This window comes from Galendromus occidentalis, unplaced genomic scaffold (assembly GCF_000255335.2).
Source record: "Galendromus occidentalis unplaced genomic scaffold, Mocc_1.1 scf7180000077440, whole genome shotgun sequence".
In the NCBI taxonomy this organism is placed as follows: domain Eukaryota; kingdom Metazoa; phylum Arthropoda; class Arachnida; order Mesostigmata; family Phytoseiidae; genus Galendromus; species Galendromus occidentalis.
Genome location: NW_003805428.1, coordinates 609,146 through 635,936, shown reverse-complemented (window position 1 = coordinate 635,936; position 26,791 = coordinate 609,146). Strand labels below are relative to the sequence as shown.

Here is a 26,791-nt window from a genome sequence, read left to right as displayed (position 1 = left end):
CGTTCATCATGCTTTCCAAAGAATGCTGCTGCTGCCGTTATAACTTATAACTCCGGATGCTGCGACGGCTTACGCGCCAAAATCTCCCTTTAGTCGGAATCGCTATCCAAGCTTTTGGATTTTGAAAAAACGGACTCTTCTCTAAACCGGGACCGATCTTCCCTACCGCTCAGCTGAGGTTTTGGGGTCTGGAGTATTCATCTCTCCGACATCTTCTGTAGGCCTAACGCAGAGAGCCGAAGATTCTGCGGAGATGCGCGCCCAGCCAAGGAGCAGCTGAATCTGACGGAAACGTCATATGGATATAACCCGCCAAGGTGCATTGAACTCTGGATGAAATATTCCGAAAAGTTCGCGTTTAATGAAATCGCGTGAAAAGTTCTCGACGGAGATAAGATTGCGGCTTGTCTGAGCCCGAGACTGGCTTCTCCGAGGTGGCGCGAGTCAATGATCTTCTGCGGCTAAGCAAGCGATCCGGGAGCATTTCATCTGAGCTTGACTGTATCTATAGTACCTGTCGGAAGACGATCGATTTTTTTTCGTTCATACTGCCTCAATTTATCAGATCAGTGCCCAGAGGCTCGAGATTGCGATCAGAGCCAGGACTTCCGTTCGCGATATCGAAGCTCGTCTCCGTAATGCGAACGACCCTCACATGCTTTCTTCCGGACTCACCGGAAGACGTCTCTGGAGTCTTCGGCGTGAGAGCGTATCACCAGAAATCGGCCAGCCATAGCCCGGAGTTTCCATCTGACGTCGGCATTTGGCCCACGAGTTCAGAAACAATGGGGCAAGCAGGGCAAATATTCCATCGTCCCCCCCCCCCCCCTCGTCGGGAGAGGGACCGGCTTTCGGATTTTGAACCGGCGACCTCCTGCAGTGGACAAGTTCAACCTTATCAATGCATGTTGACATATGATGCGCGAACACTGACTGAGAGCTTTGGCTCACCGTCGAAAAAAAATTTCCTCCGCGCGTCGATTTCCGACTCAGCCTCGTCACTGGGATTCGCAGTATGAGAGATTCGAGGGAATCTGGAACTGAGGATGCTGGCGCAAGAGCTTCGACCGACGAGTCGAATCCAATCATTCAGAGAATCCTCGTGAATATACATGGGTGGAATACGTAAATACATATCCGTGAATTACATATGTACATAGCCGCGTCCAAGTCGCCCCTCTGCCGGAGGAAACAATCCAGCCGAGCCCGTCTCAGAACCGGAGACAAGCCCAGGGGGAGCCTCGCGACGAGAGAAATAATCTTGACCGGAATGATAGTAACTATGAATCAATTCAATCGATTTCCGGTTCTACATGCGATCATCGTATGCGAGTTCCGCAGGCCTGGAAGTCTAGTTAAAACAGAACCGTGCGATAGGATTTGACCCGCTTTCCGCCAGAAGGCGCTTTCCGGTGCGCCGTGAGCATTTCCGATTTATCTACAGAGGAAGCGATCACCATGCTTACGACCGGGGTGCGGTTCCTCCCGTTGTCAGTCTGACGCGAGCAATAAAAAAGGAGAACTTGTCGTAGAAGAAATCTGCTTTGCGATCCCTTCTCTTCTTTCCGCTAAGGCGACGTGATGAGTGCACGCTTCCCGGTAGCCTAGCGAGAGCTTGACGCAAAAGTTTCCGGGAAGGAGATTCACCGTTTTTTTCCAGGATCAAAATAGTCAGGTCAGCTCTTCTAGGCTCCGAATCGAAAGTCCGCACCGGTGAACCGGCGCCCAATAGTCCCTACGAGACTCTCTTCGACTTCATGCAGGAGAAAAGTCCGGAATTTCGGCCACGTAGCACGGATTTGAATCCTCTCTCTTTTCAGAGAGATTCCCAGGATCGTATCGAAGGGTTTGTCGGTGAGAATCTTCCGCGGGAACTCCCGCTCAAGAGAAGCCAAGGTCTCTGTATTCCGAAGCCTCCTTCCGGATTTTAGGAATATCCAGAAGAGGGAACCTTTCATCGGTCAGCGAGCCCGAACCTCAGATCGAACCTTGTCGCTTTCCGCCACCGTCATTTGTTTCTGGTCGTCTGGCTGGCTGGACGCTCGCTCGCTCGTCCACGTACATGATGCGCAACGTAAACCAGTTTTTCCGCGGGTGGCTAAGTTAAGAGCTCTCTTTGGGTGAACAGCCAGCTGTCTACCGGGCTGGCTTTCTGTTCAAAACGAGTCTTCGGATGGTTTTCTCGTCTTCTGTTTGGAAGAAGCCGCGGTTCCTTGTCTTCTGTTCATCCTTCGACTGTTGACCCGGGAGAGGGGAATGGGACTGTTTGGTCCGGACCCTCCACCAGTACCGTTTCGGGCCCGTTGCCGGACTCCGACACTCACGAAGGGTCTCTGGCTATTCGTTCAAACGACATCTTGAAGGCCGGAGCTGTGCAGAGGGCTCCGTGGCCCATCATGGCGAAACATATCTACACGCTCTCATTGGTGTCAATTGTTTTCGTTGTAGGAGTTCTCTCAGCCGACAAGGCAGTCGAATCAGCAAAAGGTGAGTCTGCAAATCCCTGGAACCGGAGGCGGCGTCGAGGTCGGCTTCGGACGCTGTCGCACGCGAACCGAGCTCCGAATCATGTACGAACGGCGTCAGCTTCAATTCTCCGCGGTCGGCGAGAACGGATCTGAACACGAGCGTACTGGGTCCCGAACCTTTGCCGGATCACGCGATCGGGAGTTCTGCTCAAAACCCAAGTCAGAAAATCTAATCACTGTGGTGAAGTGGAATCCTTGGACACTGCTTTTCATGACGTCCGTCGAGGATGTTCCTGATTCGTTCTGATCTGATGGAGAGAAAACTCTGAATATATCCAGAATGGTTATGATGTCTCCAAAAAGAATCGATGGACAACCGACGTGGTCCCTCTCGTCAACTGCGAATGATAATAATTAATCGACACACAATAACTCGAGAGAGTCGAGTACTTTGCGCTTTGAAGGAAGTGGCTGCACGCGAACGACGGACACGCTCCGGGGAGAACGACTCGGATACGTGCCGGAAAATAATTGCGGTGTAGATTGGATTGAGCTTCACCGTTACACTCAAACGAGGAAAATTTCGGCTCATGATGTGCGAACGTCACCGTTTAAAAAAAATTCTGGCATCTCCGTTTGCCGTAGGGTCATTGGCACTTCACCCACTTTGCAACCAGTTTTGCCGCCGCTTTTTAACTTAACGGCCGAGACAGCTTCCGATAGCGGCGGCATCGATGATGAATTTATCGAGGTCTTCCTCCTCGTGTGGGAACATCCTCCGCTCCAGAATAAATAAACGGCCCTGATAACGGCTTTCGGATGCCGTGATGTTCCTGCGGAACGTTTTCGGGCGGCGACAGAATGGCCGGCGTCTTTGCCTTCGCCATCGATCTCAGCTGTCGATTAAAATGTCCAAGCCCACTTCAGCGGTCCGTGCGATGGATTGTGAATAAATCCGGGTCACGTATCGGAAAAGAAAACTCGGGTACCCTGCAGCGGTCGCTCTAGATGCCGGGACTGATCACGGGACGCAATTCAGTCACACACGTAGATATTCCCCAGCGAGAAAATGTGATGAGCAGACATTGAGGACTCGATTCGTCGGAAACTTCACTCTGAAATCCATGATGTCGCCCCAATCGACATAGTATCTTAGACAGAACCTTGATGGGAGTTGCATTGAGGGAACGCGGGGGATCGAAATCTACGGGAGTTGACGACGACCAACGAAATGACTCGTTTCAGATGGAAAGCAGCTCGAAACGATCAAGAACATTACGACCGATACCCCGAAGGTCGTATGCTACTTCAGCTCATGGGCGCTGTACCGACCCTTCCCGATGAACTACGATATCGATGATATTCCCGGAGACAAATGTACCCATCTCGTGTACGCTTTCGTAGGACTCAGCAACCAAACCTGGGAGCTTTTCTCGATCGACCCGGAGTTCGATTTCAACAAAGGTGAATATACCCGTCGATCAGGCCAGATCGCTTACGGCGAGTCGACGACGAGACTCCAATGCACAGCCTTCTCATTGATATCCTCCATTATAGGTGGTTACCGGCGCTTCACGGCGCTCCGCAAGAAGTTCCCGCACGTGAAAACTCTTCTCTCCGTCGGAGGATGGGCTGAAGGCGGCAAGAAGTATTCGGAAATGGTAGCCGTGGAGGCTCACCGCCACACGTTCATTAACTCCGTCATCCAGTGGGTGCAGACATACGGATTCGATGGTTTCGATCTGGATTGGGAGTATCCTGGTGCTTTCGATCGCGGAGGCACCGTCAAAGACAAGGAAAACTTCCTTGATTTGGTTAGGGAAATGAAATCCGTCTTCAACACCTATCGAATGATCCTGTCCGCCGCTGTTCCCGTGTCCAAGTTCCGGGTTCAAGACGCGTATGATATCGAGGAGCTTGGAAAACTTCTCGATTTCATCAATGTCATGACCTACGACCTGAGAGGAAATTGGGCAGGCTTCTCCGACGTACATTCACCATTACACAAACGGCCTTTCGATGAGTGGGCTTACGAGAAATTGAATGTGGTAAGTTCGAGTTCCCGTCCATACTCCGACGGCCTATTCTTCGCACCGTGGATTTCATGGAACGATTCTCCGTACTTTCCATATGAAAAACATGCTCTCTTCCGATATCCTCGCTAAACGAAGACTCGTTTCAGCACGATGGTCTCCAGATGTGGGTCGACGGTGGCGCCCCGAAAAACAAGCTCATTGTCGGTGTTCCGTTCTACGGTCGCACCTACACCTTGCAAGACCCCCAGAGCCGCGGGCTCAAAGCCTATATCGACAAAGACAAGAAAGGTGGTCTTCCCGGAACCTACACCAACTCGACCGGTTTCCTCGCCTACTTCGAAATTTGCTCATTGCTCTCGCAAAACAACGGATGGACCCGCAAATTCGACCAGATCGGCAAAGCGCCGTACGCCTTCAAGGAGGACCAATGGGTGGGCTACGAAGACGCCGAATCGGTTGCCGCTAAGATGGATTATCTCAAAGAACAGGGCTACGGTGGAGCTATGGTTTGGGCTCTGGACATGGATGATTTCCGAGGCTCCTGCGGTGAAAAGAATCCGCTCTTGACGACGATCGATAGAAAGCTCAAGGACTACAAAGTGCCCGTCGTGAAAAAGCAAGTCATCAAAAGACCGAAACCCGTCCTCAACAACCACTCGAAACCACACAGGCGGACTCAAACCAGCCCTGCGCCGAACACCAAGAAATCCGTGACCACTCCGCGAACTCGCTTCGCCCCTCAAAGCAAGGCCACCACAGCCGCCGCGAAACCCAAAACCACACAGACGGCGAAGCCCTCGACAACGCGGCGACCGATCGCACAGAACCTCAAGAAGACCTACGGGGATCCGGGCAGACTCTACCCGAACGACTGCAATACCCCGAACATTTCTTACATTCCTCACGAGAAAGATTGTCAGAAGTATTATTGGTGCGCTTACGGAGTACCAATCGTGATGTTCTGCGAAGGGGAAACCATTTGGAATCAAGAGGACGGAAACTGCAAGCTGCCCGATCTGGTGAACAGGCCCGAGTGCAAGGGTGACAACCCCGTTTCGAACCCATTCACTCGAAGAAAGCGCGGGAGCGCTAGAAAGTAGTGGGATCACAGAGCATTATTAGGTCAGGAATTTGATCTTCATGAGGTTTTCTTCAGGCGCTCCTGTTGTACAAATTGGGCGTCACGCCATTTACGGAGAGGAGGTCGTCGGAGCTGACATCTGTGTGGATGATATTTATTAAATTGAACAGAGCTGGAAATGAACGAGGTTTTCATAATCGTCACATGAGTTTTCCTTTTTCCCCTGAGTACGTATGACCCTCCGTTCCTCAGCGGGGCTTGAAAACTGGAGCTGCGTAGACCAGTGACTCCCAAGCGGGGGTCGCGCCCCCCGCTCGGGGAGCTCACGGAGAATTCCCGGGGATATGCGGAATCTCCGAAAGTGAGCCTTTATAAGAGAGTTTCCAGAAAAAGACTTAAGACGCGAGGACAACAAGGGAAAAAATTGAAATGGAGACACATCGCTTATTACCGCGGCCGAAGTCCACTTCCGGAGATTCAAGCGTCGTAATCAATGTCAGTGTTGGGATTTCCTTCCTTCAGTCCACTTCAGACTTTACGGCGGGTCAGAACCTCATAGTTCCGCAGACTGAGACGCCATCCCAGGAAACTCTTTCATGAACCGTTGAACTCTTTGGACCTAATCTGCTCGTCTCTCTGGACGAATCAGCTTCTGAGGCGAATTTCCTGCGATTAGAAGTCGATGGAGCTCATTGCATCCCTCTCGAATATTAAACAAAAAGATTAATAGCCCGCAATCGACAGTGCAAGCCGTGCTGCAGTCGGGATATCTGAAGCCGTGAAGATCTTCAGAAGTGCCCCTCCGAGTACTTGCTCCCTCCGGGATTTTCACCCGAGGCTTTTCTCTTGAGAGGTACTACTTCCCGGAGGTTGCTCTTCTACTTTCCATACTCAGTCCGATTGCAGGATGTGATGCGCGGTTCCCAGCATCGGACTTCGATCGCTCGAGACCGGAAGTGTTTCCATAGGGTTCCCGTTAAGAAAAGCGGGCTGCTTGAAGCGGCATCGCTTGCTCTTCGACGTACCGATGGAATGCCGAGCATCCTTGTCCGGCGGACCGGATGGAAGTTGTTGGAATTCCGCGGTCAAAGCTCCGGATGTTTCCAGTCGCAAGGAAAGAGCTGATTTTGAGCTGGAGAGGCACCTGACTCCGCATGCGGGATTTTCCTTCCCTCCTTGTCTGAGTTCACCGTCTGACAAGGCCCGACAAGCGCCACGAGGCTCTGCGCTTCCTCGAAATCAATTCTGCGGTGCCAGCTGGCATCCTTCTCACTGTCAGTTCTGATGACGCCGTCGCGTGAAGCGTCACGAGGAAGAGGGAGAGATGAGCTCCTACTTCTACGCTCATTCGTGGAATACATACAGAGGGTATTCGTTTAGGCTGGGGACGGATCAATTCGAATGAGAGTACCATCGAGGTATGGGACACCTGCTCAGGCTCCTCAGCAGGGGTCGTACAAGTCCGAGGTGGAGGTGTCATAAGTCTGGGCATATACCAACACATCTTGCTGATTATCGCTTGGGCTCCGAATGATTCCTTGAGGGTTTCGTCCGCCCACGCTAATCTAGGAGGGATGGGGGTGCTGCGCCCTCCAATCGCTCCAACATTGAGGGATCTCGGAGCTTCGGCGAGAGCCTTTCTGACGGATGTGGGAGGAGATGCGTAGGAATTTCCTTCCTTCAGTCCAGGTTAGACTTTACGGCGGGTCAGAACCTCATAATTAAAGAGACTGAGACGCTATCCCAGGAAACTCTTTCGAGAGCCCTCGAACTCTTTGGACCATCCTGGCTGCCCCTCCGACGGCGTATGGCCAGCGAGCGGGACGGAGGAGGTTGGAGAAGCTGACGCTACACGTAGGAGCCGGAAGGAGCGCTACCCCCATTGGATGGAGTGGCAGGATCACCTCATTGGATGATAGTCCAAACGGTCGATTCGGATCCCGCAAGGATCGCGTCGTCCTTGGAGCTTCTCGAAGCTCGCCAGCGATGACCGCTTGGGGAAGGTAAGCATAGAGATGCTGCATCAACATTCTGGGAAATAATAAGATCTCGGGGTTTCCCTCAAAGTTTATTCTATATTCCTCAGTTTGAGCTCCCGTACTCCGGCTCTCTGATCGTCGCTTGAATAATTACAAAGTAGGTCTAAGATACGCCATACATTCATTTGATTGCACTCAAAATGGCAGTGTCTCACAACATTCCTCAGCTCCACTCACTCGCAACGTGTATCAATGTATTCCACTCGACAGTCAAGCATTTCCACTCGATTGAATTCCATAATCTTCCATCGGACCCATCACTTGGAAAATAAAGCCCACTCGAATCACCTCGAACGGAGAGATTGTCGGAAGAAGTCTGAAGAGATCCTACTCGCATCCCTTGAGTCCGGACGGTGATTGCGCTCCTCATAAATAAGTTGGGCAGTGTGTCTCTCCTATTGGAAGTTGAGGAGAATACGGAAAATCGGTTCCTGAAGGAATATTTTGATTTCGATCATGCGTATCCTCTACTGCGCAGCTGTCTCACGCAACGTCTGGTTACGTCCAGGTAGATCCCCTCCCCCGTTCCGGAATTACCATCCAGGGTACCCATTTCAATGCTCGATCGGGAGGGACTTGCGATTGGAAGTACCGGAACCAAGCCACCAACAACGATGAACAATTTATAGAAAGCCACCCCACTGCGCCGAGCTATATCACACGATTCTCAGCGATTCACGTATTTCATATGAATATATTTCCTTCTCACGGAAGGTAGATTCTTGATCAAAATCAGTGTCTGAGAGCATCGACCGAACCTTGGCGATTTCCTCGTGAGAAGAGAGCTCCGGGGAAAGATACTTTGCAATATCGTTCGTTGCAGATCGATTGCCGTGAGTTTACGCTTCTTAATTCTTCTGATGAGGTCGCGTTCAGCCGGAGAAATATTCTCGATTCTTCGAGAAGGGAGCTCTCCTCCTCTCGCGGGGTTTCTCCACCAATCCTTGCGACCCCAACTTACAATGGATTAAATCATCAGTCAAAAATGCAGCGATGAATAGAGACTCATCACCCCTCTGAATTCTGATTGACTGCAATGCGATTCATGAACATCTGGAGTACTGGGTAGAGATCTTTTTCCGTTGAAACCAAGAATCTACTCAATCATCACATTCGAACGTAAGTATCTCCGCAATGATCACAGTGACTCTCCGGCCATAGGGGACACCGATGGTCGCCCATTGGATGAAATAAAACTAGAAACATACATACTACATACATATACTGAGTAAGCAGACCCTTCGAATGAAGGTCTTGAGTTTGCCGACGATCTACTTTGAGAAGAAACACTGAAGCGCTCCTCGGTGAGCGGACAAACTCCTCATTTCCGCTGGTTGATTTTTCGCTCTGTTGTGAATCGTCGGGGGAATCGTCGACTTTTTCCGCTGCTGCGTCGAACGGAGCAATTTGAGCATTTTCTCGTAGATAGTCCCGGGAATATCAATGGACGAAGTCGCGTTTCCCGAAATGCTCTCCGATCACGGACTTCACAAGCCCCCTCCACCCATCGTGTGATTCGCGACGGCCTCCTCGGACGACCTATGGTCATAGGGGAAATCAAAGTACCGGAATGTGGAGCCATCCGACGGCATCCTGTACGGTAGCGGACTATAGCCGACCATTGGCGTCAGACATCCGGGGGGCGTGTACAGTGATCTGCCCTGAGGGGAGGGTAAAGGGGGAGTGTATGCACCAGAATGAGCCGTCAACGGAGGAGTCGGACCCCCAGGATGACCGTAGTTCGGGGGCGTAGGTGCCCCGTAGGGAGATCGTTGAGCTACCATCATGGGATCGACGGGCATATGGGGGGCTACCGGCTCCACGGGCGAGTCGTAGCGGAGGGACGAAGCGTCGAGATTGGTTTGGGTCGGTGCCGTATTGGACGCCGAAGACGTAGGAATCATTGACGGACTCATGTAGGGATTGTTGCGAATCGTGAATGCCTTCTTCTTCCTGGTCGGCGGGGGCGCCGAGTTCGGGTCAGACGCGTTCTGCGATGCGCGCATATCCAGTTCCCAATAAGAACCCTAGAAATTGATGGGGACATTATTCTAGAGGTGGCACCAATGAAATTACCGTTCACGTGAAGAGGAAGAGTGAAAACCAGTTCGGATGCGAAGAAGGAAATCGGCGGCATATGGACGGGCTCTTACCTTCCCAGGGTCGTCTTTGGATCTTGGGACTTTCTTGAAGCATTTGTTCAAAGACAAATTGTGACGTATCGAGTTCTGCAACGAGGAACGTAAAAACCGCTGTCAGTGAAAGTTCATCGTTGTCACCTTTGGTCCTTCCAGTGAATCATTTATTTTTTTGGTCAGCATGCTTCGTGTGCGCCATTCCCAAAGGAATCATTAGTGACGACGACGCTGATGGCGGCGGCGAAATCGATCTGCACGTAGGCTTGTTCTCTCCGTTCGCTCAAATTCTGATTCCAGACGAGACAGTCCCGTGAAACGAATTCTCGGGATAGCTCCAATCGAACACCCGGAGATACGAAAAGGGATTCATCAGCCCGATAATCTGGCGGATGAAAGCCGAATCGGGCGAAAGAGCTGAGCCTTCGTCTTTGTCGCAAAATCTCCAAGATTGGAAAGAAAAAGCGGATCCGATGGTTGAAAGATCGACGGATAGTTCGTCTAACCACCCGGCGGAGTAAGAGACAGACGAGCAGTCAGCCAGGCCGAGACAAACGGATGGATGGACAGACGGATGGACGGACGAGCGAGCGAACTGGCTCGCAAGCCTTCCGGCACGACAAGAACTCCGGTCGCTAGCTGTACTTCCCGATAGCGCGGCTCGCTCGCTAGTCGTGGGGCTCATTATCAGATAGTATATAGTTTGACTGCTTCGCCGGTTCTGATAGTCTAAATTAACCAGCGAAGCACGGTGTCGTCGTTTCTCGACGTAGTCGTCGTCGGTAGGCCGGAAAGACGCGCCAGACGGAGAATGAGCGACCGAACCATCGAATTTATAGTTAGATAAAGAGCCGGCTCTCCCCGTCGTCGGGCTACCGGGGACAGCGACGTTTTCCAGCCGCTCGTGGGAGAAGAACTTCGACCAACGCTAACCAGCGTCGAACGCGTTTGCGTCGCCTTCTTCGGACGAGCTAACCGAAACATCGATAGACGTGGTTGGCGAAGCCTCCAAATCGATTGATCTATCAGTGAAATTCGCAAGAGCTGTCGTGTTCCCCGCTAGTTGATACACTTTTGTTTCTTGTTCAACATGTGCGTGGGGTCCAACTTTCCATGTCGACCAACGGGGACTTTCATAAACTATGCAACTCGTGAAACCACCCAAGTAGACACTCGTCCGCGGTTTCAAGTAGAAGCCTCCGCGCGGAGACTTCAAGCATTCCTCTTGAGAAGAAGAAGCTAGCTAGTTAGTAGGGAGAATATCCTCGAAGATTAGCTCGAAGAACGTCTCGCGCGTCTTTTTTCCTCGTTCATTCCGGAACGCTATGGTCTCTGGGTCACCTCTTGAAAGGAGATGCGAGCCGTCCCGAAAGAAACTTAATGCGTACGCTTAGCGCAAGGGAGATAACGCTCAACAGAAACGACGCATTTGTTCCGGCGTCTTTGGAATTGAGCAAACGGGTGGTCGTTGGGAAAATTGTTTCTTTTCAATTAGGACTCACTTTCCAGTGGCCGGGGCCGCTATTAAGAGAGCCGGAATGTCTCCTTGAAGTCGTGCGGACTGTGTCAGAGTTCACAGATCCTCACCGATACCTTGGTCTATCGAGTCTGCGTCCGAGACACCCACGTGCGAGCACATGAAGAATCACTCGGTCGGTGAGTGTTGCGGTCGTGGAAAGACTAGCTCTTGCGGGGGAACCCGGACGAATGGGCTCCCTTACGGCATGGTAGAAAGTTTTTCCAAACTTTGACCGATATCTTCCGGGAATCCGGGAGCGAATCTTGTGATGGTCTGGGGATTTTCACCGTTTAAAGCGGATGGAACTGCTTCCTCTCCCATAGGTTTCGAGTCAAACGGCGAAAATGCTTCGGTGAGGTAGAGGACGCAGAGTCCGAGCGAACTTCCTTCAATCAAATTCTTCCGCGACTTTTCTGTTATTGAGGCGTTCCGACCTGACAGAGGACAGTAAGCCGCTTTCTTGGTTCGAGAGATCATTCAGCGTTCCGCGAAGGGCTCGAAACTCCCGGGAGTATCCGAAGGATGACGTTTCACTATGTGCCGACGTGGAGGAATAGCGGAGCTCCTGATGGACTCTCGTGTCGAGACTGTTTCCAAAGCCGACATCGAGAGAAGCTCAACGAATCGTTTGATTCTACCGCGAGCGTTACGAGAATGAGCTACTGGATAATGACGACTGAATACTCTCTCGAACTTCCCCGATTCATCCAAAAGTCGTGGAGGGCTCGTTAAAGAAAAGAGTTCTGACGAGCGAAGTAATTCAGAAATAGGTAGGTTCCTCCTGGATAAATAAGCAGAAGTGTCTCATGTCCAGCGGAGAAGCCGCGACGATGAACGCCACTCCGTCGACGGGACGGTTGGTGGCCGAGCCAAGCACCTCAGGAGCGTCCTTGGTAATTTAAGCGCGAAAAACGCTTCATCAAAACGTCAACCCTTTACTTCGGTGGCGTCGGAGCGCGGGACGGCTTTCTGTGAACGCGTTTCTTGGCACTGGCAGCATCAGCCGCTGCCGTCGGAAACGCCGCGTTGCTTCCAAGCATAGAACGCATTGAATTGTACGAAGAGTCTTCTTTTTGCCCAAGTGGACGATGAATTTTGCCGCATTTCGTGGACTAGAAAAAAAGCCGTTGGCAGATAACGTCAAGGCGGTCGACGGCGGCGTCTCCGAGTTTATGCGTCGTAGATACTGGTTTTATCTGTTCGAGACAGCACAGCATCTAATTCGATGCTGTTGCAGCGACTGCGCGTAAGTTTCGGCGTGGTGGCGGCGGCGGCGGCGACGATATTCGGATCGAGTCGAGTTGGTAAAAGAAGCCTTTCGTTTTCCCCCTGCCCGTCCAAGTGAATGCACTCACCTTCCAGCCCGAGCCCGCTTCTTTGTAGTAGGGGAAGTTCAAGCAAATCCAATTGTAGATATCCGCGAGTGTCATCTTCTTGTTCGGGCTGCTGTTGATTGCGAATGTGATGAGAGTGCTGTACGAGTATGGGGGTTTCCGGTGAGGGGCGAGCACTTGTGGCGATCCTTCGGTCCCGTAGAGTTTCCCTGCGTAAGCTGCGTCATGAGGTCTGACTAGAGCTCCGTGTTCTGTCCGCTCCTCAGGCGGCAAACAGGTTTCTCTGCGGAGGGTAAAGACACGGAACTCATGAGAGAATCAACGCTCGTCGACTCGACGAACTTCTGGGATGAGGCATTCGAATTTCGGAACACCGAAGTGCATGGATCCACCCCGATTGAGGGAAAATTCCGACGGATATCGGATCGGAAATTATCAGGCGGAAGGAATCGGAGGGGCCGGAGGGGGGAGTTTCATGACCCTTCCGCCGATTCAATTCTCAGACGTTCAAATCAACTCACCTGGAGGCGCCTAATTGAGCTGCGATGGAGTGCTTAGTTTTCCTGGTCGCTCCTTCGCTGTTCCGTTGGCCAGCTTCGAGAGACTTTGGGGTCCGCGTGTGCTGCACCGTTGTGCCGTTCGAATGCTCGAATGGAGAAGTTGCGCTCGCGCGCAGATAGTTGCCGTTGCTCGCTCCGTGAACGACGTGACCGGTATGCAAGGACATATCCACACTTTCGAAACTGTTCGCATCGTACGCTGCTGCCGGACTCGGTGGCGGACGGAAGTCTCTGTACGGTATCCATGAGCTCTTCTGCCAGTCTTTCTCATGGAACTCACTGCGGTTGGGATAGTTGTAGCGCGGATCGGTCCAGTAGCGCGCGTCGCTATGAGGTAGAGGTGAGATGCTTTGGTTCGAGGACGACATCGTCGGATTCAACTCTGAAATGAATGATTTTCGTTCAGTCACGAGTCCTTCGCGTCTTCGTGAACCAGTTCAGCATTCAAAACGTCACGAGTTCAGAAGTAGCGGTGAGGTCTGGATATACACGAAGTCCGTCGGGGGTCGACCGACCGTCAATTCTATCTACCAGCCAGCCAACCAACCAACCAGACAACAGGGAGTCAGATCCGGAATTCACGTGTTAGTTAGCATACGCACGTACACTCACTCGCACATAAGGATCCTCCGCCTGCGGACGGTACGCACGATCGAGGTCGACGCGGATCGAATGCACGGACGAGCGAGGAGACAGACGAACCGAGCCACCACGGGCAGTCGAGCCGCCCGACCGCTCCAGGTCGACTTTCTGGAGTTCAGACAGAAAATACGGCTCGATGCGGGACCAAGTTCTCCATTCTAACATGTGATGATGATCAACGACACTGTGGTCGTTGTCGTCTGAAAATCCAGACACTCGGCAGACATCAAGCATTCTTCCCTCGCCAGAGGAATTCCCTTTTCCTTGCCACTTAGCATCGCCGACGCCGTCTAGCAAATGGATTCGCGCACTGAAGTCAGTCACAGTGCGTCTGTCGGTCCGTCGGCCCGTCGTTCGATCGCTTCACGCAGCGAGAACTGACTCACTCTCAGTCAGTGACGACTGACTGACTGACGGGCGGACTGATGGACGGACTGTCCCCGGCACGACTGCTCGTCGGACCATCGTTCCGGACTCCCCTCGATCTCTCTGCAGATCTGTCGATTTGAGTCGGTACGTCCGCCCTCAGTCTGTGAGTCCGTCGTTTCGTCCGTCTAGCCGAAAAACCGTCCGGCGATAATGATGTCGTAACGAAGGCCACAGAATACTGGTGACGCCATCGTAGACGGCGGCGGTAGCCGCGACGGCTTTAGCGTCGGCAGCAGCAGCGGCACCGGCGGCGGCAGGGGCATTGGCCCAGAGAATCAACCAAGTGGCAAATCGCAACTATTTTCTATCAGTCAACCGTTGGCCAATAACGAGAGGGCGGCCTCGGCTTAAACTCCTCGAATCCTTCTGCATCGGGAAGTCCGGCGTAAGAGAAACATCTCGTCGTCGCTTTTGTGATCGATTCAAATTCGATTCCTGCCCGACTCTGACTGAGAACGAGTCGAAAGGAGCGGGCTGCCCCCTCGGAAACCTTTCGCAAGCTCCATCGTATGCGGAGGAGCTCACACAATGGAAGAGATCGTAGTCGCATCCCTTCAATCCTTCGCACACAGTTGAGGGATCGTCGGAAATCAAACTGAGGGCTTCCCCGAGTCCGGTGTAATTTCTCGTCCCCGGAGCGCGGAGGTTTGACGATGGACATATATTAACGGGAGGCTCGATCCCTCCCCCAGCTGGAATTTTTATGGTGTCAATTTATGCCTCGTACGATTGATTCGGGTAACTTTAGTACGTTTTTCGTCTTCCAGGCCAAAGCCCGTCGCTCCGGCTAGAGTCGTCTGATGCGATGCACTTCGTCGATAAGGCTCCGCGCGTAAGAAGCCGCGCCACTATCTAAATCTGCAATCGCTTCTAGAAGTAATAGCGACTGTCAGCTTTGGACTATGCGTTGCTCGCTGCCGACTATCCGACTGCTTGCTTGGCTGCTCGGCTGGCTTATTGGCCGGACGATCACTGGTTGGTGGTGAATCTGTGCGTCCGACTATCTTTCGAGAAACGAACGAACGACGAGAAACGAAAGGGGTAGGCTTTTCTGGTGCGCCTGGCAGTATGCTTGCCTTGGGACGCGTCCGCCCATCCATCCGCGCGTTCGTTCTACCGGCTGTGTCGTTGCCTTTAGGACTACCTAGACTGTTCGGCAGTCGCTCCGTATACAGTTTCGACGGCGGCATCCAACGGTGGCGTTATGAGCAGCAGTATGCAGTCGACTGGCGGGCTGGCTGGCAAGCAGGCGGGCATGCCGGCTGGCCGCCGTTCGGACGGTCGGCTAGTCGACCGGCTAGAAGATCGGTGCTCGTTCTCTTTATTCTTCCTTTCTTATTCGCTTTTTTCCTTCGTGAAGACGAGCGTCTTATTCGAAACCCGTTCTAGCCCGTCGATATATCGCCTTATTAAAGCGATAAGTTTCCGAAGAGGGGCGAGAGTTTAGCACCGTTGGCGTCGTCGAACTTGTCTCCGGAGAAAATAGGCTCTTCGGGTAGAAGGGACGAGACAAGGCTCCTTTTCAACGACGAACTATTCTGTCGCAACGGTTATAATTCCGATCGATGATGATCGGTCATGCGCATCTTCCCGAACGCGGAACGACGCTCTCGAAGATGCTCATGATCCACGACGGACGGTGTGTTCTGGGACTCCGAAATTCGGTTGGGCTTCCCACGGGTGACAAGCTGACCATCGAGTTAATATCCCGCATGTTCCGCAACGTCCTCGGTCCATGTTATGATTCTCGGTCTATTAATGACTCCCGCTGGGATCGGCGCGTGCAGGAGAATTCTGTGCGGAAACGCACGCGACTTATGCCGCTCGGAATGGGCCCCGCCCGAGATCACAGCGAGGAATACTGTTGCGAGAATCTGCTTAGGACGTTTGCTTTCTAACCTACGGGTGACGAACAAGAAATCTTGACGAGCAACTAGCCGTATGGCTTTGCCTTCTCGATGCCACCGCTAGCGCCCGCCGTCGCGCTCTACGCCAGCACCGTGGCGGCATCAGCAATAGCGACGGCGGCGGCGGTGGTGGTGGTTTGAGATAGGGGATCGCGCAGTTCGAGCAATCTGACCAGAACCGACGTTGCCTTATCGCTTTTCTGGCTGTGAGCTGAGTGATTATCTATCTATCTATTGGTCGAACCGCGGTCGCTTGCTAGTTCGCTAGCGCACTAGACGTTTGGTCGGTTTTCGTAACGATAAGCCTGGCGACTTATCCGCATGGAGACGCGGATGAATTCTGTGTTAGCAGCGCAGCGTTGCAGAAGTGTCCCAGCGACCCGTGGAAGGGGCGTCGGATGTCGTAGATCCATCCAGGCATCGGAACTTGAACCATCAACCCATTAGGTCGCCGCTCCATTAGAGAGTCCCTATCGAACGTTTCAACCGCGACCGTCGGAACGAGACGCATTTCTCAGCGATCCAAAAGAGCGATTTTCCCATAATCCGCTCGAGGAATGCTCCCCCTCCTCAGGCCGACTGGCTGAGTGAGTGAGTGAGTCAATTTTGCTCGCCCGGTTTAATGACTCCTGATATTCGAGATCTCGGAGTAAATGTCTTCGGCGATCGGACTAGCTGCACTATCGAAAACGGTTTTTTCTCTCTTCATTTTTTTTTCGGTGCTTCTATTTCGTTCCTTGGCCATAATGGGCTTTCCACGATTTGCATCCTACTTCTCCTTAATAGACTACAATGGTCGGGCCATCGAAACGTCCACAGTTCACCAGTGAGATTTTTTCAGAGTCTGTGAAGTCGATGTGTGCGTGTGAGTCCGTTGCCGACACTGAGGAGCACGCTGGCTGTTTGGATTCTCCAGTCAATCCCCTTATGATGTAGTTTCTTCGTCTTTTTTTTCGTCGTCTTCTGTATTTATTATCTGTGTGTCTGAATGTTGCTTTTCTTGGCTGGATGAAAACGACTTTTTTTCGTTCGGAGCTGCGGGGTCGGTCGTGCGAATGTCGAGAACGACCGACCCCCTTGATCTTTCTTCGGCGATCAGTAAGAACTACTATAGTTCAGTCTTCTAGGATGGTGCATTGTAAGCGAAACGCACAGTCCGCATTCTGCCTAATGGTGTTTTTGACTTGCATCTGCAGTCTGTGTCGAGCTGTCATTTGGCGGTCGTAGTAGTAGGTAGTTCTGAATTCCGGATCGCGTATCGGCTGACTTTATGGCACCGACTGAGTGTCAGTCACTGCTGCCGGCGGTAACATCAATGGAAATATATATAGAAAAAAATCATGCCGTTTCTCCGGTCATGCTTCTGTTTTGATCAGCACAGAGTGGGAGCGAAGAAGCTACTTTTTGACTCCCTTAGCACAGGTTTGGCACGGTTCGCTCATTCCTCCTCGGAATAGGCGAATCCGCTTGGTGGATACTGGCTTGGAATAATCTTGCCAGAAGCGAAGAAATCGCACCGGAGGGCGTAGAAACGGAAAATACCGGCTCGGAACAAGAATGTGAAGATTGGAGGAGTTTAGGAAAATATCAAACATTTACCTTCGAAGACAGCCAATTAGGGGTTGGAAGAAAGTGTGAAGGGATTTTGAGATGATGAACTCGATTTCAGATTCTCTCGAGTGCCTCTTTCAGTCACACGCGTTAGACTTAACGTAATCACGTTTCGCCATTCTCCGCTAGCCTGCGTCCACCCCTGATCTGTGCACGCCAGCCCACGTTTCCAGTCTGCGCAACGACCCTTAACTAAAGTTTGGTTCCACGATATTTTCTTTTTTTTTCCTGCTTCTCTGCAATCACGGCAACGAGCTTTGCAAAATTCTAAGTTTGATTCCATTCACATGGCCGTCAAGCGAGTACTAAACGGTCTCCTTTGGGAATTCCGACCTGAAGTCAATGGCTCTCATGCCAAAACTTGAATGTCCATCCCGAAAAGCTTCGCCGTCGAGAGTTTCAGCGTCGAAATTCGAATCCGACTGAAGTCATGGATATTCGAGAGAGCTCGGATCCAGCAATACGCTCTCGGAGACTTTTCAGGCGGATATCCGCTCCCTCAGGTTTCGGGTATTCATTGAATTTTTCAGATTCAGTCCGTATTGGGCGCCGGCTCCTGATTATCGCTGCTCGACTTCTATATAATGATTGACGATTCACTGGGATCTCCCGGAGGAACGAATTTACATCGATCGGAGGAGCCATATTTCAAACAAGATTTGCAACTATTTTTACGGTGTCAAATCCGTTCCGTGATCTTAATGAAACGCGCGGCAGGCCAGCGACCATGGCGAGGGAGACAGTGAAAACATAAAAAAAGGACGGGATGTTCCTTCGCTACAAGAAATTAACTTCCGCTATTGGCGGGGCCATCAGCGGTCTACCCAGAAGGGGTTTCTTCCAGTTGGGCTGGAAGGAAAAAGTCCGCAGTCTAGAAATCAAGACACGGTCGACCCGGCAATCGCGGAACGTTCCGTCCACCCGAGCGGCGTTACGTTTTTTCGCGAAATTCCACTTCGATGGCCAGGAGTTCTTTCCGGCAGAGCAGCGAGACGTGATTGAGAGGACAATTTTAGGAATCGACAGCAGAGCCTCAATTTAATTGAATAAGCCGACGGGGGTTACAATCCCAAGAGGAATACAAATAGTGTGGGGAACTCCAGACCGGAGACGTAGGTCCGTTCCGGAGGAAGTATCTCACCAGAGTCACTCTTTCCAAAAGGGTTTAATTGAGGGGATCTCTCAGATTTTCCTCCACGGGAAGAAATACCCGGGATCTCTCATAGGGAACAAAGGCGAACAATGAACTAAGCAAACGAATTACGAACATCTCGCGAAGAATGAAAGGGTAGAAGGTATTAATTAAAGTATGACCGAAAGAAAGAGGGAGCGGACGGGATTGGATTGTAATAACGTGCTCTGAAGTTAGCTTCCCACCCATCCAGCGACGACGTCAGAAGGAAACAGCAGAAGCAGCTTGAACACCGGCAGAAGCAGCCGTAGTCTGCACGCCTCCAATTAGCAAATTGCTTCCAACACTAACAATCGACCACCAGCCCCACCACTGCCACCGGAGTCCCCTGCCAGCTCGCGAGTAACGACCAGTGGCTACTAGGCGCTAGTTCACCGGTAGCTAGCAGGAATTCACTATCCCTTCAGAGCGGCGTTCTCCATGCAGCGGCATTGGCGTCACCGACGGCAGGACCGACGTCTGAACTCGGTGACAGCTGATTTTTGGCTACAAGGTGATGTTCGAGTTGATCCATCATCATCATCGGTGATTGATAAATCGATTTAATCGTATGTAGTTCCGGCGCTAGCTTTGACTCGCGGAACGGCAGCGAGCCGTATTGCCGTCATGTAGGTATCTCGAGTGTCATTTCTGCATGTCCGACCGTATTAATCGCTCCCGCGTTTCTTTTGCCAGCATGATCTCCGTTGCCACCATCCCCGGCGGGAGTAACGGCAGAAGCAACAGAATCAACATCTCGTCGGCCAGTGTGTGTTTTCTGTAGCCACTGTTTTTACGTTACGGTGATGAAAACAAACAGTGCTTACACACAGACACAAACAAACACAAACGAAGACCGAACGAACATCAACAGAAACAAGCCCGCTACTCACGTGAGTTGCCTCGGACGTTATGATCCCGGACTTTCTACTCACGTGGCAACCGTTCTAATGTGCGAACGGATGGTCACACGCATCGTCGGAAGCCGTTCGATCAAAAAAACAAGGGAGAAAGCGATAGAACAAGAAACTTCGGCTTTGCTTAAGCGTGGAGTTCTCTCTGGTCGAATCGCAGGACCGGTGAACTTGTCGCTTTCACCTCTTCGGAACGAAAACCCTCAATAGGTACTTTCCGCATGCTTTCTTAATCGAATGCAGCGTCCCACCGATCGAAGAGCCACCGGGATTCGTCCTCGCGTAGTTGGGATGGCAACCGCAGCTGAAAGAACCGCAGTCTGACGGAAATTCCTTCTCGAGCGGTGTTCTCATAAGTTCCTCAATCGATCATCCGGCTATGCTCGGTTTTTGTTTCATATTTTAGCGAGAACGCACTCGAGCAGCTTGGCGATGAGCGATTGAGTGAATCGACGATCTCGCCACAAACTACCCGAGCCACTTCGCAGTCCGTTCGGAAACGATCGCAATGGGGAATTCTGGCCTCTTGCCGTTTTGTACAATCGGCGCGCCGGTTTCGAAAGCCGACGCTACAGTCGTCGGGACTCCCGCGCTAGATCCTCATAATTTTCAGAAGAGACACCTGACAATAAGTTGAACGATATCCTTCCAATCCGGTGGAAGATAACTCTGTTCGGGTGCCTGGTGGAATGTTTTGTGATGGAGCTCGGAACCCTATGCGAGGGATACTTCACAGAAATGGAACGAGCACTGGGATTGAGAAAGCGTCCAGCCCACTGATCTCCGAACGATTCCCCCGGAAGAATGTCTCGCGAAAGAGTCCGATGGCGCATAGGCCGCCGGAACCTCAACCGAGCCAGAACGAGCGCGGTTTCTTTCGTGTTCCGCCCTCGAGCAGATTCTCTGCCCGAGCGTATTTCTCCCGCTTTCGGAATGAAGCGCTTGACGACCTGTAACACACTGTGTCTCGCGTCAGACGCAACCAGTGCGCACTGGAAACGCTCAACGATTTGAAGTTCATTGAAGGTGTTTTATGGCATCGCCATAAAACTAGATGCTCGTCAACAACATGCGCGCCTCGGCCGAAATAAAGCTGAGTGAGTGAAACACGCTCCGTGGAGTCGTCATCATTGGTGTATCACGTCGCCAAGGGATCGAGCGCTCTAGAAAACTCAGACCAAAGAACGAAAGGCGATAAATGAAGCCTGAACGTCGTTGGCAGGTGTAGTAGAGAGGCTCGCTTTCCGCTCGACCTCTCGCAGTGCATCATGAATCTGAGTCATTCCAGTGCTTCTGAATCCCTTTGCTCCTCAGGCAGCGTATGCACAACATCAGAGCTCGCTGGGGGAGCCAGAGAGGTTCATCACCACCCTGTTGGGGAGGTCTCTCCTTAGCATTGTTCCAACGTTCGAATCGTCCAATCAGCACGCGGAGAAGCGGGTCCCGTGACTTGCGATCAAAAGAAATGAAGATTATAATTTCGGCCATTCTAATGTGGATAGAGATTGCCTCTGAGTAATCGTGCGTCGGGTGAAAATGACTCGTATGATGTTCTGTCACATCTTCTTCCGTCGGAGAAAGTGCTGCAGGTCCGACGGAACACGTTCCGGTGGCGCTGGCGGCTGCAATTACAGGAACGGGATGTGTCTCCTCACAACGAGCCAAACAAACCGAGAAACAAACCGACAACAGTGGTCGCGTGCTTTTTTGAAGCTAACACGCACGCCCTATCATCATTGTTGACGAAGACCATCTAGCTGTAATCGCTGTCGACGCTCCGCGCGCGTGATTTTCGTCGCGAACATACAAATTGAAACTAGCTCGCTCTTAACGCCAACTGTATAGGCGACAAGGAGAACGACGCGGGCAACGGGAGCATTCGAGCCCTCTCGTTCAGATATTCTCCTCGGGCTTCGGACTCGGATTGACGGATTCTCGAGACGAGAACTTGACCTACGAGCTTCCGTACCAGGCATCCGTCTCGGAATTATCCAAGAGAGAAATGAAAGCGTTCCCCGACTCCGATTGAATATTCTTATGGAGATGAAAATTCCGCGCGGTTAGGCAGCACTCCGTAAGTTTACCCTTAGCGTTGAGCTTTCGGACCTCCGAGCATGCCTGCCGGCGCTGTATCGGTTTCCCACGAACTTTTTCCTAACGACTTCCTTACGCGCCGCCGTCTCGAACGCTCGTCGGCTCTATCGGCGCACGCGAGTTACGGCGCAGCCATGCATCGCTATATATTCTCCGATCTTCAGAAAACGAGGCGGTCTCTGCGACAGCGTTGAATTCGGCAAGCGATAAAATTTCAGTGGCTGAGCGGACGTTGTCGGTGACGTTTCCGACGGCTGGACAGCGCGTCCTTTGCTTCTCTCGCTTGTTCGCTTTCGGCATTCCAGTCTTAGCATGCGGGAGCGGTCGGCGACGCGGAGCTCTGCGTCGAGGAGTAAGAGAAGGGAAACCGGAATCTGGAGGCTTTGTACGAACCGTCCGAATGCCCGACCGACCAAGAGACTAGTCCAGGCCGTTAGGCCGCTGCCGCCACCGATGATTCGGTCGCCACAGGGATCGTTGTCGGTCTCTCCGAATCCGTCCGTTGGCGGGCCAAGATGCGCGTTTTTTTTTCTCTCTAGTCCGTCTCGGCTCATTTTGCTCTTTCAGAGGCTCGTGGAGAACGGCGTCTGTTCCCACGCGCGTTCTGTCTGCCTAGCGACTTGCTCGCAGCCTCCGTCTCAGTGAGATGTGGCTCTAGAAAAACGAGGACAGGAGCAGTAGGCAAGTGAGCCCACGTGCCAGACATGAAAGAAAGTAATGGGGAAGGATTGTGCACTCAGCTTTAATTATCGAGAACGGAAAGCGGTGGCCTACTTTCTAGATTTTCGAGCGTACCGAACGCGACACCGCGCTACGACCTTAGACCGAAGAGTGCCTGCAGCACGTCGGTATATTGGTGCGGTCAAATGCTTGGTCGGACGGTCTCCGCTTGCAGCGCAGTCCCATTCTGCTTCGACTCGGGTAATCCATGAACAACGCCGAGGAGAATCCTCGATCGAAAATTTGCGGAATTAGAGAAATGGATGAGCTCGACATGGTCAAGGTTCTCAGCATGAGAGGCTCCCGTATTCCGAAATGGATCTTATTTATTCTCTTTCCGCAATCGCATTGGCTGCTGGTTAACGATGCGGACGACACGCGAGGCGATGGCATCCGTTCCAAGACTTCTTAAGCAGGGCCGACGCATTTTTCCCCATTATCGTCATGATAATGCTCTTCCTCCTTGGCTATCCTTTTTTTCTGCAGCAAAACAGATACAGTGATATCCTCGTGAGCTTATCGTGGCCATCCTGCTCACGGATTGTCTGGATTACTCCTCTAGTATACTGAACTTTCACTTGTCCTCCCGAAGCCGATGAGAACATGACGGGTCGAATATTCACAGATCAGGCTCCTTCCAAATGATGCGTATCCATAGGAAACGAGACCGTTCTGGGAAACGAGTGAGCAGATACAGGCCCGTTTTCACGTTGATAGGGTGCCCAACTGTGATTTCTGAATTAGGGTTATCCACATGATTTCGCCTTCCGTGAGGGATCTTTTCGCTGAATGCTTCCCTCCTTGGCTCCGTTCGAAAGTCATTGCCAGCTACCACCTTTGACTTCGAGGACGCGGAAGACTTCCCCTCGTATCACCATCCAGCGACCATCTCGAGTGACGAGGTTGAAGTCGCCCCCCGCTCCGAGATTAGATATGCAGTACGGAGGACACACTGAGACGAGCTCGCTGTCGGACAAGTGAAATTCCGCCGCCGCGTCGTCGTTGTGACATCTAATTCCAAAGCGACCTTCGAGCATATTATGGGCCGCCGCCGCTGCTGCTGCTATCATCGGCGCATTTCACGTATACATGTGTTTCGTCATGAGTTCCAGGTCGGGCATGAGCACAGCCGCTTATGTTTCAACACCGAGAGCTTTTTCTTTGTGAATGGCTACTTTCAACAGAGCGGCTTCGAGTCGGACGCTGAAGATTAGGCGTCAACTTTCTCGGAAGTTAATCTCGAGAAATTCGAAAGAGCCCACGGAAGCTCTCAGAAGTTCCGAGGAGACATATTATGCGAGCCAGAAATCCTCTCCACAGCTCCGCCTCAGCACTCGAGTGGCTGCGACATTGGCTCTGGCCGGTGCCGCTATGACGTTAGCTTGAATAGTTAAGCGCCAACAGGGACAGCCGCGCTACTATTTGCTCTTAAGGGTAACGGCGGTTGGCGGCAGCATCGTCACAATAAAAAATGTACGACGCCGCTCCTCGCCCGCCAGATGCTCTGAAGCATAATTGAATCGAACTCGAATCAGTGTCCGTCGCCCAGAATTTCAGCGAGAATCATCGAAGGTGTCTTTTGATCAAGACCCGTTCCCGCTGACGTGATTCGCGGGATCATTTCTCAAAAGGATAACCCAGCTCTCGAGGAGATTCCTTTCTCCACCGTATGGACGGAATGGAGATGATTCCCGCGAATGCGAATTCTCGCACGATGCCGAATAATGACTCGTTCGTCCGTCGCTCGGCAGGACGACCGAAGCAGTTTCGCCAAACGAAGGTCGACTGACCCATCACCAGCTCCGTGCTAGTTAAGATTGGATATATGTACACGACCTGCTCGGCAGTGATAATGACGCCGACGACGACGTCAGCGACGACCACGATAGTGACTCCACATTTCCCCTGTCCTGTATTCTATCTTTGAGCGGCGAATACGATCCAAGGCGACTACCTCAGCGACGAATTGACGTGCTTATCTCTTCCTTGTCGGGAGAACCGTTGACACTGAACGACGGAACCAAAATAGGGAACAAAGCACGCGCAAACCTACAAGAAGTAGAGCAATATTCAGATAGGGGCATCGAGCCGCCGGAATCCTGCGCCCAGAGAAGGCGGCAGACCGAGTACTCGCCAGCTCCCCACGGGAAATCATCGACTGCTCATCAGTGTGCCGAAACTTGGATACGAGGAAGCCACCCATGAATTTATCAAATACAGCGAGGCATCCTGTTGCGATGGGTCACTCGACACCGGGACGGGAGCATTCCAAGCCATTGAAGCGTCAGAAAACCTAGAAGGTGCTTTCTCGCGCGCGATCACAATCATTATCGAATCATTCAATTCGAAGTGAAACGCGCGCCCGTGCACTCAGCGAGTGGGCCACAGACACGCACTGAGACGTTTTCGTTTTGACGTGACGCGTGACTCGTTCTCTTTTAGGAGCGCTATCTGTAGTAACGGTGATCGTTGAATTGACCAACAGAACGATGGCAATAGCAACCAAGGTTCAGTTGGATTCCGCGTGTGTCTGACTGAGTGAGCTGTTTGTAAGGATCGGCATCAGTGTGACTTGCAGAATCGTTCACCGGCCGGTTGTTCGGTCCGTCGGTCCGGGCACCGGGCACCGGTTGCCGGCGATCAAATGGCAAATGAGCCTCTCAAGCAGCCAGAGGAGCGCTCTTGTTGTTGTTGTGGATGTTCACTTTCACTCGACATCGCAGAGTCGTCATTGCTGTGTAACAGATATCCATCACCGTCTTGATCTTTTCCTTGAGCCAGAGATTTTAATGATCGCCCCATCGGTCCACCTACCGACCACTGTTGCCGCCGTCACCGGCTTGCCGCTGTCCGGCTGAGATGGTGGCTGCGGTTCGCTGCCGCCGCTACCGCCGCGTCTCGGTGGAATCTTTTCTCTCGTAGAAAAAAAACGCGTTGGAATAGAAGTGGTAGCAACAACAGCAGTGGCCACAGCTACAACATCAACGGCTCTTCGCGACACCTGCGAAAGTTCTCCACAAAAACCAACATGTTCGTGGTTGCCCAACGTTTGCCGAACTGACCGCGACGGAGACGACGGTGGCAGTGGTTACTACTACGAAGGCGAAGCAATCAGCTCCTCGATTTTTTTCCTCCATCAGACCTCCTGGAAAGAGGGCATTTTTTGCGCGCGCGATTTGTTCTCGTATCATATCTATCAAGCAGCGGTGCCTCGAATTTGTCCGCCCCGCGAGTTTTTTGCGAGCAGCCGAAGCCGATGGTCGTCGACAATCGTACGTTGAGGTTGAACTAGCGAGAGAGACCGAAAGCGTGATACCAACGCCACGCCGCGCCGTGAGACGACCGCCACACCGGAAGGAGCTCGTCTGAGTGAAATTATTTCCAGCAAAATAGAAGACACTGAATCACTGTACGTAGTCCTGTGGTTCTTTGAGTACGCTTAAGGATACTCAGATTCCATGTCGGTTGAAGAGACATATCCAAATACGGAAGAAACTCACCGACAAGGCTCTCGGAAGCCCACGAAACGTGCTCCAACTGCGTCATACTTGTTCGTTTCCCTCGGTATTTCTGTGGGATTCCAAGTGATCAGGAGTACGGTCGTAATCCTCGGCTCACGGTTAGCAGACGGAAGGACGGAGATTCTTCGTTCCGCCGTATTCAGTCGATCGGCCTCTCGGAACACATGAATCTATCACAGAGGTTTTGGGAACGTCGAACACAACCGATGAAAACAATGAGTTCGATCCGATGATTTCACTTCCCCGACCGCTTTCCGCACCGGCGCGAGTTCCAAAAAACACCGATCGGATCCGCGCGGGTGTACCGCAGCCCGCCGGCAGCACCTGTCCTTCACCGAGTCGAGCACTCGGGGCAGAGCTCGAGCAATACGGAGGAGTCCTTGCTCGCAATCGAGAAATCTTGCAGGTGGTGTACTTGTTGCAGGTATTCACGTAGTTTCACTGAAGTCTTGATCGGGTCCGACGACAGGATCCCGATCGCTCGGACGGACTCCACGCACGCAGAACCGAGAGCACAAACCGAGAGATCGAATCGCCCTCCGGAAGCAACCTGATGCTCCTGGAGCGATTGGGAGCGCACGGATTTTCAGCGCGTTTCTCTACGCGCCAT

The 26,791-nt window shown here is 52.2% G+C and overlaps 2 protein-coding genes across 2 annotated transcripts; one reads left to right on the top strand and one right to left on the bottom strand.

Annotated features, from left to right (window-relative positions):
- Nucleotides 1–2,345: 2,345 nt before the first annotated feature.
- LOC100902592 (endochitinase) lies at nt 2,346–5,771 on the top strand. Its single transcript, XM_018639485.1, has 4 exons — nt 2,346–2,487; nt 3,714–3,932; nt 4,026–4,516; nt 4,651–5,771. Exons 1-4 carry the CDS (start codon nt 2,397–2,399, stop codon nt 5,602–5,604), a joined length of 1,755 nt encoding a protein of 584 aa, XP_018495001.1. The 5' UTR covers nt 2,346–2,396; the 3' UTR covers nt 5,605–5,771.
- A 3,340-nt stretch (nt 5,772–9,111) lies between these two features.
- LOC100897392 (forkhead box protein C2) lies at nt 9,112–26,583 on the bottom strand. Its single transcript, XM_018639457.2, has 5 exons — nt 26,161–26,583; nt 13,134–13,554; nt 12,634–12,895; nt 9,778–9,852; nt 9,112–9,651 (listed from the first exon to the last, which is right to left on the bottom strand). Exons 1-5 carry the CDS (start codon nt 26,204–26,206, stop codon nt 9,112–9,114), a joined length of 1,344 nt encoding a protein of 447 aa, XP_018494973.2. The 5' UTR covers nt 26,207–26,583.
- Between the last annotated feature and the right edge of the window lie 208 nt (nt 26,584–26,791).